Source organism: Fusarium tjaetaba (assembly GCF_013396195.1).
Source record: "Fusarium tjaetaba strain NRRL 66243 chromosome Unknown NRRL66243_c0000380, whole genome shotgun sequence".
Lineage (NCBI taxonomy): Eukaryota > Fungi > Ascomycota > Sordariomycetes > Hypocreales > Nectriaceae > Fusarium > Fusarium tjaetaba.
In genome coordinates this window covers 1-14,202 of record NW_023501576.1, presented here as the reverse complement: position 1 = coordinate 14,202, position 14,202 = coordinate 1, and the positions used below count along the sequence as shown (strand labels likewise).

The 14,202-nt window shown below is 49.4% G+C and overlaps 3 protein-coding genes across 3 annotated transcripts; 2 read left to right on the top strand and 1 right to left on the bottom strand.

Annotated features, from left to right (window-relative positions):
- Positions 1-4,715: 4,715 nt before the first annotated feature.
- FTJAE_13016 (PDE2-high affinity 3' 5'-cyclic-nucleotide phosphodiesterase) lies at positions 4,716-7,522 on the top strand (the record flags this gene model as incomplete). Its single annotated transcript, XM_037346115.1, has 4 exons — positions 4,716-4,866; positions 4,929-5,765; positions 5,822-6,414; positions 6,473-7,522. 4 exons carry the CDS (start codon positions 4,716-4,718, stop codon positions 7,520-7,522), a joined length of 2,631 nt encoding a protein of 876 aa, XP_037199943.1.
- Positions 7,523-8,971: 1,449 nt separating this feature from the next.
- FTJAE_13015 (acetamidase regulatory) lies at positions 8,972-11,286 on the bottom strand (the record flags this gene model as incomplete). The annotated part of the gene is made up of 3 exons (XM_037346114.1): positions 8,972-9,962; positions 10,010-10,877; positions 11,208-11,286. 3 exons carry the CDS (start codon positions 11,284-11,286, stop codon positions 8,972-8,974), a joined length of 1,938 nt encoding a protein of 645 aa, XP_037199942.1.
- Positions 11,287-12,224: 938 nt separating this feature from the next.
- Positions 12,225-13,886, top strand: FTJAE_13014 (major facilitator superfamily transporter; the record flags this gene model as incomplete). The annotated part of the gene is made up of 4 exons (XM_037346113.1): positions 12,225-13,170; positions 13,222-13,269; positions 13,319-13,457; positions 13,508-13,886. 4 exons carry the CDS (start codon positions 12,225-12,227, stop codon positions 13,884-13,886), a joined length of 1,512 nt encoding a protein of 503 aa, XP_037199941.1.
- Between the last annotated feature and the right edge of the window lie 316 nt (positions 13,887-14,202).

Below are 14,202 nucleotides of genomic sequence, written 5' to 3'. Positions count from 1 at the left end.
GGCTAGGTCGGTATGTCAGCCAGCTGGCCAGTAACCAGATCGTATTAGGAGTGTATGTGGCTGCTCTTGTGGTCCATGGCCGGTATGGAAAGGCTTGATAGGCAGCATGCGTAGCGTACAAAGAGATAGGAGCCGAGTACTCCATCATTCCCTGGACGGGCTGCAGGTTACAGTTATCTGGCAACTAGCTGGAGCGATGAATGGCTAATTCATGTGCGGTTGCCCTGAAGGTCTTGGCTTCTTTCGAGCCAATTGGGGAAATCATCCGCTCAAGCATGTGTGCGTCGATGAGTATCAATACCTTGTTTCACATCTTTCATTGGAGCGAACGGGGAATTTTGAATGTCGCGTCGTTGTCGGAAGTTGTATGTATGTATATATGTAGGTATGTACAGTAACTGAGTCCAGGAACGAACCAAGATGGGGCTCCATTCTGTGTAACAGTACCTACCTACATATGGCACCGACAGCCATCCTATACCTAAAGCGTAGCTGTTGCGTATCTCGTCTCTCAGTAGCTTCACTTGGAGGCGGGGAGAGTTTCGAGCCGGTGTGGTGCGGGGCAGCGGGCCTATAGCCTATGGCGAAAGCGACAGGTGATGGAATGGGGCAATGGAGATGGGAATGAACGAGCAAGACAAGAAGAGTTGAGAAGAATGAAGGCGGAGGATGTTGGCGTCGCTGATGAGAGTTCGATAGGGTCTCGGAAAGATAAGAGGCTCTAGCGACAAGATCTGGATCTCAGATCTGCTCCCGTCAAATCACGTCATATTGGATTGGTTCGTTCGTTTGTGTCAAACCCATAGGGATTGGATACATATAGACATACTGGTAGCAGACTCCCTGGTCGACTTGAATGTGGAGTTGACTGGTAGATAGATGCACCTTACCTTGCCTACCTAAGTATAGATAATCCCAGTAGGCAGTCTCAGGTGGTAGAATTCATCAATAAATTGTATGTACTCTGTACAGAGTACCTTATGTAAACACATATATCCAGAACCGCAAAGAGATATAGACAGCCAGTCACGGAATTGGTGTCTAGATGTCTTACCTACTATCTTAGTACTAAGGTAGGTACCTGGGCTACTAAGATTAGTAGGTAGATACCTAAGGTATAGTAGGTAGATAGGTATAGTTAGGTTGGTGGGTTCTGGCTGCACAGCAACACGCACCCGCACTTTACCTGCACGGAATCATACCCGGTGCATACCTTGGCAGGTAGGTAGGTATGCTGAGATATAAGGTAAGGCAGTGGAGAGTTGACCTTCTGTTTTCCAGTTTGGTGAACCAAGTAAGAGCTTTTATTGGATGTGATATGGGAGACTCAGCATGACGGAACAACCATTCCGCTGGGCAACTGTTATTATAATGACAGTGCATTGCGTAATGAGCTGCTTTGCCTTTTAACACTGATAATGATACTGTACATACCAGCGCTGTAGGTTTGTTACCTACCGTCATACGAAGCTCAGCTGATTGATCAATCACCAAGTGTACACTACGCTGGTGGTGAGTGTCGGGGTTAACAAGGAGCCTAGGCATTGGATGCATGTGCTATTTCGAATACCGTACACTGTACTCCGTACCCAAACTGTACTTCCTTCGAGAATGATTCCTAGGTGGTTCCCCTTTGCGTTGCAGCCCACCACGCGCCCCTGTTCAGTAAATATGGGGCGAGCGACCCCATTCTAGATTCTCGAAGACGGCCAGAAGAATTCAAAGAAGCCGCTTGGACCCTCCGTTGTCAACCCTGTTGGCTGACGCTGCACACACGACGTAATTGGTTGTCACGAAGACAAGGGGGTCCTGGTACTGGTCAAGGATGTGGAGCACGAGATGGGTCCTGCACTCAATTCCTAGCCTCTCTAGGCCTTGGCCCAGCGGCCCCAGCTGGCCCTCGGTGCCTCGCGTCGCGTTGCAAGCACGTTAAGGCACCCCGTAAGGTAAGGTAGCGACGATCCTCGACCACATCCTCGAACATCGTCCAACCTCACTCACGATGGACCATTTCGGACCTTGATGCAGGCGGCACAGCAGAGCACGTAACCCTACGATGGCCTATAACGAAAGTTATGTCTGACCTTTCCTAGGTAGGTACCTTGGGCACACTCAATCATGTTGTAGTGCGTGTTGTGTTGCCTCTGCTGACCAGTCGCTCGCCATTGTAAATCACTTGGGAAAAAAAAAGGCCTCGGAATCCACACAACACAGAACCTAGGTAAGTAAGTCTGCGCCCTCTCCGCCAGCCCAGACGGCACTTCCGCAAACTCTGATGCCTCCTTCTCAGGCCTCCTTTGCAAGTGCCTACCAACCTTAGATACCTAGGCAAAGGTATGAACTCTTTGCTGTTGTATATTTGATCGTCACACATCCTGTCATCTAACTATGAAGCATTTGATTTGATTACCTTACACAGTGTACGGAGTAGGTAGCTGGTGTTCATAAACTGAGGCCAGATGGTGCTGTATATTTCCCGCTACAACTCTACCAAAACCTACATATTTACAGACTGCAAGATCTGCGTCATCAAGCTAATGAGGTGCACACGATTCCTACTCCGTCTCTATGTGTTAGGAGTTCTACTTTGTACGCTTTTCGTACCTACCTACTCCGTACCTAATAAGCAAGAACATCTCGACCCCCTATTCATGTTTCAAGCAGAGCACTCATTTCTACCCTCCTTTGCTTGCATATGGTTTTCCTTTCTTTTTCATCACCGTCCATTTAGGTGTCTTGGGAAATCCGACAAATAAAAAGGTACCTATCTCTTGAGTAGCGCTATCTTGTATCCAACCTTGTAGCAGCGCTGTAGCCCCCTAGAACGATCCATGGCCACCTCCATGGCTCTAAAAATGATTATTGGGTAACTCCTTGCCCCCTGGCTCTGAGACGTCCCCTCACACCCACATTCCCTCCCCTCCAGCTTCTCCCAGAACAGAGTGACCTTTACCCTGATGCCTCTGGACTGAATGAGTCCGTCTCATCTGAACCAATTCGACACTTGAACTTGGCCCTCGATCTGGTCGCATATGACTCGCCGTTTGAGCCCCTTCTTCTCCACGTCTTTCGTACTTCTATTCGGCAAATCGTTCCACTAAGGCGGTTATCAATCTATTCCAGTAATTCGACTGCCGACGCCAGGCTTGGTTCCCGCCTCTGTTTCTGCTTCTTAAGATTGTCTCTTGGTTCTTGGCTTCGCCTTGCCCTGTCTTTGTTTCTCATGCTCCACCTGCGAGGCCAGAGGCTCGAGAGGTTAGAACTGTGTTGCGTCACATTTTGGTTCAATTTGAACTAGTCAAGTCCAGGCTTCGGTCCAGACATTTACTCCTTCTCTGCTTTTCATCTGGTCTTTCCTCACCCCAATCCCAGGACTTCCATTGACAGTGAATATCTCTCTCGCCTCATCCTTTCCATTTCCTTTCTGGTTGTTACATCGCAGTATCACCCGGGTTGTCTGCGTTTTATGCGTTACTGTGCTGCCCTACCTACTGAACTTTCACACACTTGCGCTACTGTACACTGGAATCGCTCCTCCGCTTGCAGCCACGCTCGCAGATCTCCTCCTTCCTGCCCCGGACCCGGTTACCGCGACTGTCGGTGCCCTTGCCCTGTCTTTGGGTCTTCCCTTATCCTTCCCTAGTCCTTCCATTCTCCGACCAGGGTCAGACACCTTCTGCGTGCCGCTAAGCAGGTCTCGCTCGTACTGCTGGACACCCAGCAGGCAGCTCGTACCTTGAACGAAGACTGGTAAGCTAAAGCCTGGGCTGATTCCCTCGCTCACTGCCCCGATACCATTCATTGTTCCAGCGCACGCGTGCTCTACTCTGGTCCTGCCTGTAGTGTTGGTTATACTGTACGGGGGGTACTGTCTTCAGTCCAGTCCAGTTCGTCCGTCCGTACGGAGTACTTTCCTTCTCACCACCACCTGTGAATCCAACCCTCAATCCGACGTACGTCCTTCCTTGCCTCTTTTTCTTCTTCTTTTCATCCCCTGGTCCTTCCTATTCCTTGGTGGCTCTTTCCATCTTGGCCCAATCCGAGTCCAGACTCCGAGTCCTCTTGTCCCCTCCATTTACAGCCCATCGCGCTTCTCCCTCCTGCGCCATCATTTTTCAAATCCCTCTTGTCTTCTTTTCGCATCGCCGCATCTATCACGTCTTTCGCGACATCCTCCTCTTGCTTACCAGCTAATATCCGCCCCTCGTCTCTCAGCCTCGACTGAATTTTCTAATTGTACGAACCCTGTCGCCAACCGACTGCTCCCTCCCGCCGCGGCGCCAGTCTGACAGCCTGTCCCACCCTCCCAGAAGAAAACACCATTCGTCTGTACTACCGAACTAGGTTCATTGAATCAACTCAACTTGACAACATCGCATACGAACTTCGCGAGACGAATCAGCATCACGGGCCCCTATCTCTCAATTTAAGCACCCATTGCTAGCCACAAACCCGTATGCCGTGTGGCTATTGAGTCAATTCTTTTGGGCTGCTTCGCGACAATTGTGTTTTCAATCACGACCTCGAAATTCCATCCTACTCTGCTCCCATCCAACATTCGAGACTCGATCGGCTCGCTCTTTGACACAATTTGGTCTCCGGCATTTCGTGAGGCTATTCGGTTCCGGTAAATCGCTTTATCTTGGTACAAATACTCAACTGCCCGAAGGGCTACGGTGCTCCAGTCGCGAGACTGGTAGCTCTCCATGAGCACCATGGACCGCGCCGCCTGTCACGTTATTTACGTCAATCGCAATGTCAGCGAAGATGGATTGATTTACAGCACTTCTGGCGACAGCACATCCGATTGGGCAACGGATGAGGCTCGTCACGTCGTACAACCTCTGCTAGATGCGTTCGGAGACGGTTCGTTCTTTCGTTATGGCGTCGCCATGAGTCATTTCCCCGCTCACTAACATATTATTCAGTTCACGTTTGCGCATCTGGAGGTGCCTGCTTAACAAAATTATTCGAATTACAAGAGGGTTCAATGCTTGACCTGAAGCCAACCCTGGTTCTCCTTGATACGCCAATCGATGACCCAGTACCTGAAGCGCGGAGAAGGGCCTCGTCGCCTTCTCCTTCATGCAGTTCTTCCAACGGAAATGTCGACATCCACACACCCGATGAAGCACTATACGGTCTGGGACTGCTGCAAAAAATTATCACCGAAGCGCATTTGCGCGGTATGTCTAAGCTCGTTGTACCGATTCCGGTGATAAGCAATTCCGAGGCAGGTCATCCCACAACCAACGGACAGATGACCGACGGCACAGCTGAGCAGAAGCCTTTGCCATTGGGATCGCTTGACGCAAATCGTCAACTCATTAAGAAGTGCCTGGATCTGGGGGCAGTCGATGTCATAATTTGTCCAATGAGCACCAAATGTATTACAAGTCTGGAAATCTGCGCCTATCGGGCTCACAGAGATGCCGCCAAGGAACAGTCAACCCTGCTGGAAATTAGACAAGGTCGAAAGCGGTCGTGGGTGGGAGTCAACGAAGAGAAGCCCTTCGCATACCTTCGTGAAGCCATGGTATCCGGTCTGATGAAAGGAATATGCCGTTTAGGCACCAGTGACGACCAAATCAACAATGCTCATGTGGCCGTCTCTTCGGAACGACAATCTGCCATCGCTGAGGCAATAGGAAGTTGGCGCTTCTGCGCTCACTCATTCACCGATGATGAGTTGTTGGTGGCCGCAATGGACATGTTTAGGCACGCCTTGTCTATGCCAGAACTTGAGCGATGGCGGATACATGCAGGTACGTTGTACTGTTTTGGGTTGGTGTCGGTTACCCGCATACTGACTCAGCTTCAGATCAACTAATCAGCTTCCTCGTTGCTTGTCGTGCTGCATACAATAGCTTTGTACCTTACCACAATTTCCGTCATGTTGTGGATGTACTACAAGCTACCTTCAATTTCCTGGTACATATCGGTGCTCTGTCGCCGTATCCTTCGGGTACCGAATCCCGTCCCATGCCAGAGAAGTCGCCTATGGCTTCTCTCATAACTCCGTTCGAAGCGTTGACGCTCCTCATCACTGCTATTGGGCACGACGTCGGACACCCTGGCGTGAACAACGGTTTTCTTGTGACACTAAATGCTCCCCTAGCACAGTTATACAACGATCGATCTGTTTTGGAATCATTTCATTGCGCCGCTTACTCGCAGATTCTTAGACGATACTGGCCCTCTGCCTTCGAAGACACAAAGATGCGTAACCTGATGATCAGCTCTATCTTAGCTACGGATATGGGCTTACATTTCGACTACATGAAGAAGCTTGGAGATGTTCAAGAACGACTTCAAGCTAACAATAGCGCCGACGGTTGGAATGGTCGGCAAATTGAAGAGAACAAGTCTCTTGCTTGTTCGTTACTCATCAAATGTGCTGATATTAGCAACGTGGTATGCCTCCCCCTCCTCAATGACTTTATTAGGTCACCAGCTAAAAACGCAAATCTAGGCACGAAACCATGAAATAGCTTTGAAGTGGACTTACATTCTCTCAGAAGAGTTCTCCCGACAAGCTTCGATGGAGAGTGAGCTGAGCATCCCTTCATCACTTATGACACCCCCGAAGCAAGACATGACTTCACTGGCTAAAGGCCAACTCGGCTTTATGAATCTTTTTGCCACCCCTCTGTTCCAAGGCGTCGCCGACATCATGCCCGCTATGCAGTACACTGTCAACGAGCTTGAGATGAATAAGAGTCTCTTCGAGCTTAAGCTTCAACAAGAGAAGGAAAAGCAACCTCTAGATGACCCAATCAGGAGACGTCTTCTGAAGGAAGGTACATTCTCCCCAAGGACCATGAGCTTTGCTGTACCACAAGAGGAGGAGAAAGAGGAGAAGAGAGATATGACACCTCTGTTCGAGGCATTGGATCGCGGATCGGACACGACCCCTGTAGGAAACAGCGAACTACCCATGCCACGCCCAGAAAGGGATGACTTATCGCCGGCCGACAGTCAGAGGACAATGGGACCATCAGCCGCAAACGGTGTAGCTGGTGACCACAGGGGATCGAACGGATCAGCTTCAACATTTGATGCGGTTAGAGAATTGGCCAACAGTGACCCGTTTCAGACGCAAACGAGAAGGGATTCAGCGAAGCAACGATCCAGCGAGACGACAGATGGGAGTGTCTCTGGGGCATGCTCGGGAGATTGGGCTTCACAAGCAACAAGCGCTACAACGGGCAAGATGCCGATGTCACCAAGCACACGTGGTACGAGTATCGTGAGCGGAGATTCGACTGAACATGCCGTTGGAATTCCCAAGATCAACGTCGACTCTGCAAGTTTGAAAGATAGCTCAGGAACCCTTCGCCAGGATAGCTCACCGATCGATGACGAAACAAGGTCCGATGCCAGCACAACGGGTGGAAGCATAGGCAGGGCTGAGGGCAAGTCGCTACGAAAGAAAACAAGCAGGTTCAGGATAAAGGATCTTCCCTTTTTCAGAAGACACAAAGGCACGAATTCTCCGTCTGCTGCAGACATGACTGGATGAGGTATTACAGCACTCATCAGCCAGGAGCGAAAAGAGGGGCGTGGTCAAATTATGCTTCAATGACGTGCTGATGAAGCTGGAGAGGGAATCCAGAGCGACAAATGAGTTGAGGTGATTCTGGACGAATTTTGTGTGTTCTATAAGTTTTGTTTTGAGGGAAGGTGTTGGTTTATGTTGCTCTAATGATTGCAGTATATACGTGTACAATATCGATGTGTGGACGGAAGGACGGTGCGTCTGCTCAGAAGTCCAAGGAATAGGGGTCCAAATCAGCATCTCGAGTCAGAATGCATTTCCGAAGGAACGGAGAGACGGACAGGGCTACTGGCGTTGGCGCAAGGCAAGGTTGGGACGGTGACGAAAGCAATGTATCAAAATTAAAGAGGACGGTGGGGCGTGGCAAAGGGTTTATTTGGTTGTCTTGGCTCGAGTATATGGTATGGGTTGGGTATATGGTATACGGCATAGGATGATGGACGCAGTGTTGGTGTTGAGTATGGCTGCGAGGCTATGATTGCAAACAAGCTGTCACATGAGATGAGAAATATTATTCAATGATGAACTACTTCGAAGCCCAAACAAATACCGACTCTTTATGCTTGCTGATGGAGGTGACAAGCCTCGCTCCGCCGGCTCGGAGTCCACGCCTACAAGCGACTGTACCGAAAGAAGAAGCGTGCAGGACCCCATGTCGGCCGCATATTTCCTGTTCAATGAGATGATAAATAGATACATACTAAAAAAATACCTTTTCATGTGGTGATTGACTTGAGAAGAGTTGCAGCTAGGCATCATACGACTAAATCCCGAAGACAAAATGGTGAAAGATGATTGCTCAGAATTCCCGAGTCTCCCTGACGACCCTTGTTTGCTTGGCCCTTAGGGCGCACATGGGACCCGTTGGTCCACCGAATCTGTATTCTAGAACCGTCACGGATCCTCTGGAAGAGCTTCATTGGAGTCTGAGTGGCCTTAGTCTGCGGGTATGAGCGGTGTTCGTAGTGACAGACTGGGGGACCAACATCAAGTGTGCAGTTGGGACGGTATATGGGAATCTCCACTAGTCGAACCCTAGGGAGCAAGAAACCTGACATGAAACAAGATACCAAAACGACCTCGCCTAAAGGCCTGCTAAAATATACTAGACTTACCTAGTTCTTTTCCTTACTTGGGATGAGGATCCTAAGTTTTCTTGCCTCCCCTAGCCGGATGAACAGGTAGGCAGCATGTGCGGGCTGTTAGTGTCGTTAATAAATGATTTGATTTCATGACAAAAACCTTGATTTTAAATAACTTTATAAAACGTCTTATATGGGTTGTGGTAGTTGGCATACTCGAAGTCATGGATGACAGGCCACATCTCGGTTTCCAGCCCTTGCCTGCTGCGTTGAAGACTCATACACAGTACTGCAGCGAAGAGGCACAATTATTTGGTTGATAGCAGTCCGATCAGAAGTCATACTGATTATCAACACCAGCCAGTAGAAACTCCAATACCGAAGGCACAGGAAGGAGATCCATGGCTTCGCTCCCATTCCCGGCTATGTCAAGGCCATTTGAGAAGCCCTCGCCGTATGAAAGACCCTGGTGCACACCGAAGTCGAAATTAAAGCCATATGCTGGTCCAGGTAGTGGGGCAGAAGATGTCTGAAGAGTTGATGGAGCATCGCCCATGATACTGGAGACACCTAGAGGATCAGGGCGCAGCGAAAACTCAGAAACGCCCGTACGAATAATCGGAGACTCTTGACTTTGTTGAGTGGAACGATCTTCAGATGATCCTTGTACATGCCCTGTCGGTCTCTTTTTCCACATAGCCCGTTCCTCAAACAGTCGAAGTAGACTCTTGGCATATATCCAATACTGGGATATATCTCGGAGTGTGTGGATAAGAGAGTCAAACATGCGGGATGACTTTGCAGCTATGAGAGGATTGGGAGAGTTGAGCTCACTGGCAACATGCAGCAGGCTAGTGAAAAGAACATGGACGGAAGGCAACCATAGATTGCATAACGATTTCCTTGAGCGGAGAGATTCAAAGATAGAGTCTATCGCTACAACAGCATCGCTACATATGCTGTGATCCGTAGCGGAGTGAGGTGAAACACGGTTCGGATCTTGATGAGGCGGAGGTCGGTGGAGAAGGATAAGAAAGTTGTGATACGATAGGTGAAGAGTTGCTTGCCAAGTGTCCGGGTCGGAGTGCGGGATTTGGAGGCTTTGTGGCAGTTGGGTTATGAACTCAGCAAGTTCTTCATCAGCTTCCTTGGTTGCCGCTACTCTGTCGGCTTCTGTGGTTCGTAAGGCTACACGCCGTCTCATGGCCTTGGAGAAGATGACGCACAGCTTTGTATGCTCGATGGCGAAAGTTGGGTTGCCATGAGGAATGCCTTGAAAATGACTTTCGTCGAGCATTGGGGTGTCCGACTCTTCTAGGTTTCTTGAACATGTTACGACGGGGATGGTCAAAAGACTTTTCGTACTCACATTGCTTGCGGTCGACCAAACGAAGCCGAAACCATGACGTCAAATTGAAATAGACACCACCAGAGCCGGACCCATTGACGTTTGTCTATGGCGTTCAGGGTACTGGCACGGGCGTCCCGATGCATGCCCATTCCAAAGGCAGTGCGGGCCCCGATTCCGATCCAGTGCCATGAGTTATCAACGATGTCTTCGAGGTTGTCACACTGCCATGTCAATAGGAGAGCAACTTGGAGGTACGTCTCACGGTGCTGCTCGAAGCGGTAGTCGAAGAGCGTTTTGGCTCTACGGAAGAAGGTATAAGTGCTGGCCCTACAGTCTTCCCGGGTCGAGGAGAGTACGTGGGCGCCAACGAGAAATATGGCGTTCAGCAATGGCAAGGACACTAGTTTCAGAACATCAGAGCCATTGTAGCTTGTCATGAATTCATCCTCATCGACAATTGGAAACCCTGGATTGACGTGGATGAAATACGCTGTGACAAGCTCATCAGCCAAGGCTTTAGGGGGTAACTTTAGAGCTTCTTCGGGGACTGAAGGAACCTTTCTCGCAAGTCTACGTGTCCCAAAGTGAAACACGTCCTTTTGGTCCCTTCGTAGAGCTCTGTGACGCACGAGATGGTTGAGGTTCGAGAACTCGGTGCCGATAAAGTAGAGGCGTTCAGAACGTGAGATCTCGCCGACTTTTGGTAAGTCCTGGCCGATAAAGTCAGCTAGATTGCGAGTCTCGTAAGTTTCCTCGCTCTCGCCAGAGTCTTGCATCGTTGAGGGAGAGTCGTGCTGATATTGGCCAGTGCTTGAACTTGGCCGCGCAATCGGATCCATGGCCACTTCCGACCAGAGGGCTGCCGATGCTCTGGGTGTCGCAGGAGCTGTGAGGCATTGCGGTTGCTGTCGCTGATGCTGCTGGTGATGACGATTTGGCTGAGGCTGTTGAGAAGAATAACGAGGCAGGAGGGGGGCAGGGCTGGGACGAGAATTAGATGCATGAGATGATCTTGTCTTTTTCTTCTCGTATATTGTGCAGTTGGGCTTGTTTTGGATCCGGCAGTGAGAACAGGGTGTGCCTCTTTCTAGGATATCACAACGGACTTTGCGTTGGTGGCAAGCTATGCACGCTCTTCCGTCTGGTGTTATGTATCAGCTGAAGGTGTGAGAAAAAGATGATTGGTGATATCCTCAACGGCATATCATGAACATACTGGTCCGCCGTCTAGTGACAGCTTGCTGAGCATTGCCAGTTGGAGCACGGGCAGTAGCATCGCGCCTTTCGTTGGGCATTGTGATCTCGGTACCTGAGAAGGTATCGGTCGTATTGTATTGTACGCCCTTTTCGCCGAGAAGAACACTTCCGATTCGGTTGTTACGAAGTGAAAGTCTGTGGAGCCTCAAAGTGCCCTGGGTTACAAAAGTTCGAGAAGAAGTTGTTAGGTAGTGGTAGTGGTAAGGATCGACTTCCAATCACTGGAGGCACCACTCCGTAGGTACCTTCCCTTACGTCCCGGGAGCCTTAGTACCTACCTACTTCTGTTAGACCAAGCCAAAACTTGGGGAACCCCTTGCGATAGCAAGGTCTTCCTATGGTATATGACTCTAACAACTTCGGTAAGTAAGCCCTGGCATTCTGAGATAGGTAAGTACCTACTAATGTATCAAGGTGTTCTTTCCAAGGTACTAACCTATTCAGAGATTTATAATCGCATTTCCTTTTACGGCCTTCTTTTTTTCCTCTGGTAGTAGGTAACTCTGCCGCGCACTGAAGAGCTCTCTGTGCGGGATACCCAAAGCAAATCGGCCGACAGTCCGATCGGGTTTCTGTAGTACGCCCTTGTACTAGCCTCCACTAACAAGGGGCGCGGAAATTCCGCCCAATCATTGTTTACCAGTTTCTTCTCGGAAGTTATACTCTGAAGCTTCTCCATTAGAGAAAATATTGAATCGGCGATGAGAACCAATCACAGCAGGGTCTGACTTAGACACCATCACCAAAACCATCGCGCCCTTCACACAAACTCGAGTCGAGGAGTCACGAAAAACTAATCAGATGACGTGAGAAAAATTGGCTGCTGAATGAATGATTTATCCATTCTTATCCACCTGCTGTGGAACTGTCATGGAGAAGCAAACTCCCTATATAGATAGATAGATGTGCCTGCAACCTCAATATGATCCAACTTCCTGTGCACGCACCATAAGACAGACACCTTGTTATATCAGCCATGGGAGGAAACGAAACTCAACTGTTCGGCGGCGATTTCGCCATGGCTGGCTCTCCCAACGTCGACGTCGAAAAGAGACACGACTCCTCAGACGAATCTGGCTGGTCTGACACAGAATCTTGGAATCCTCTCAAACTCTCACCTATGAGAAAACTACATATTGTCATCGCCGGCTTCACATGTACTTTCAATGGAAACTTTGGCTCTTCTATGCCCTCAGGAGCTCTCGATATCATCGCCGAGCAGTTCAGCATTACCAACCCCGTTCACCTCATACTCCTCAACTCTCTATACATGGTGGGCTACGTCCTTGGGCCTCTTCTCTTCGGACCTCTCAGTGAATATATTGGTCGGCGGCCTGTTCTCGTTGGCACTTACCTGGGATACATCGTTTTTGTGCTGGCTTGTTCTGGCGCACCCAACTATACTGCCCTCCTAGTCTTCAGGTTTCTCGGTGGCATCAATGCTGCTGCTCCAACCACTGTCATCGGGGGTCTATACGCCGATATCCTCGACAATCCTTCGACTAGAGGTAACGCCATGGCTCTTTACATGACCGTCACTACAATCGGTCCTCTCATCGGGCCCATTGTATCTGGCTTCTCGTCTCCCGTCTCCTGGCGCTGGCCGTTTTGGATTGCTGGCATGATGGCCATTGCTGGTCTTCCTCTTATCATTACCATCCCAGAGACTTATGCCCCTGTGCTCCATAATAAGATGGTCAAGGCTCATATGAAGAGGCGAGAAAAACAGAGCAAGAAGAACAAGACTGTGTCAACCGACGAGGAACCCCTGGAGCTGAAGCCCTTCAACGTCCGCAAGATCTTCCTTCGACCCATGAAGCTTCTCTTTACTGAACCTATCCTGGCATCTACTTCGGTTTATTTGACCTTAGCTTACTCTGTCTTTTATCTCATGTTCCAGGCGTATCCTCGTGTTTTCCAAGGTACGTTGATATCTTACCCCGGCTCAGTCAAACAATGTAAATGTCGACTAGGATTCTATGGCCTTTCTCCCGGCATGGCAGGGCTTGCATATATTCCATGTAAGTCTCTTCCGCTATACCTGGCGTCTCTATACTAACCTGAGATTAGTCTGTGTTGGTGTTGTACTGTCCCTTGGTGTCTTCGCAATTTATACCGGATACCATGACAGGCAAACTGCTGCTGGTGCTGAATGGACAAAGAACCATATCTATCGAAGACTTCCTCTTGCGTGCATTGCTTCTCCCTGGTGAGTTCCTCAACTGCCCCCTGTTATGGACTGTAACTGACTATCTTCAGCATGGTGGTTTCTCTCTTCTGGCTCGGCTGGACGGTCTGGGACTCCATGACTCCCATCATTCCGAGCCTCGGCGGTATATTCTTCGGCCTCGGTTTCCAACTCCTCTTCATGGGAATGACTAACTATCTCACCGATGTGTTCCGAAGTCATTCTGCCTCTGCCCTCGGCGCTGCTGCCATGTTGCGATCTGTTGGGGCCACCACGCTACCCCTCGCCGCGGACAGCATGTATGATAACCTGGGGTTTCACTGGGCGCCTTCCGTCCTCGCATTCATTGCTCTGGCGATGGGTGTAATTCCCTTTGTTTTCATCAGATATGGTGAGCGTCTGGCACGTAGTAGCAAGACTGCTAGGGAGGCGTTTTCTATCCGGGACTGAGCGTTGGAGAGCCAGGAGCATTATTCCCTGGGATTTAATGACTTGATATCATCGAGGAAAAGGTGAAAATACCCTGCATAGTTACATAGACGGAGTTTATCTAGACGGAGTTTATCTAGACGGAAGTTATAGATTTAGGCTGGGATGCGAATGTGAAGTAATATTATATAATCCTATCCAATCTTCTACAGCCCTCATTTGATTAATAACTCTTTGTGACATGTCACAAAATACATCACAATAAAAGGGGGAGGCCACATAATTGAATATGGTTTTTTTTTTTTTTTTTTTTGTTTCAGATTAACTAATACTGCAA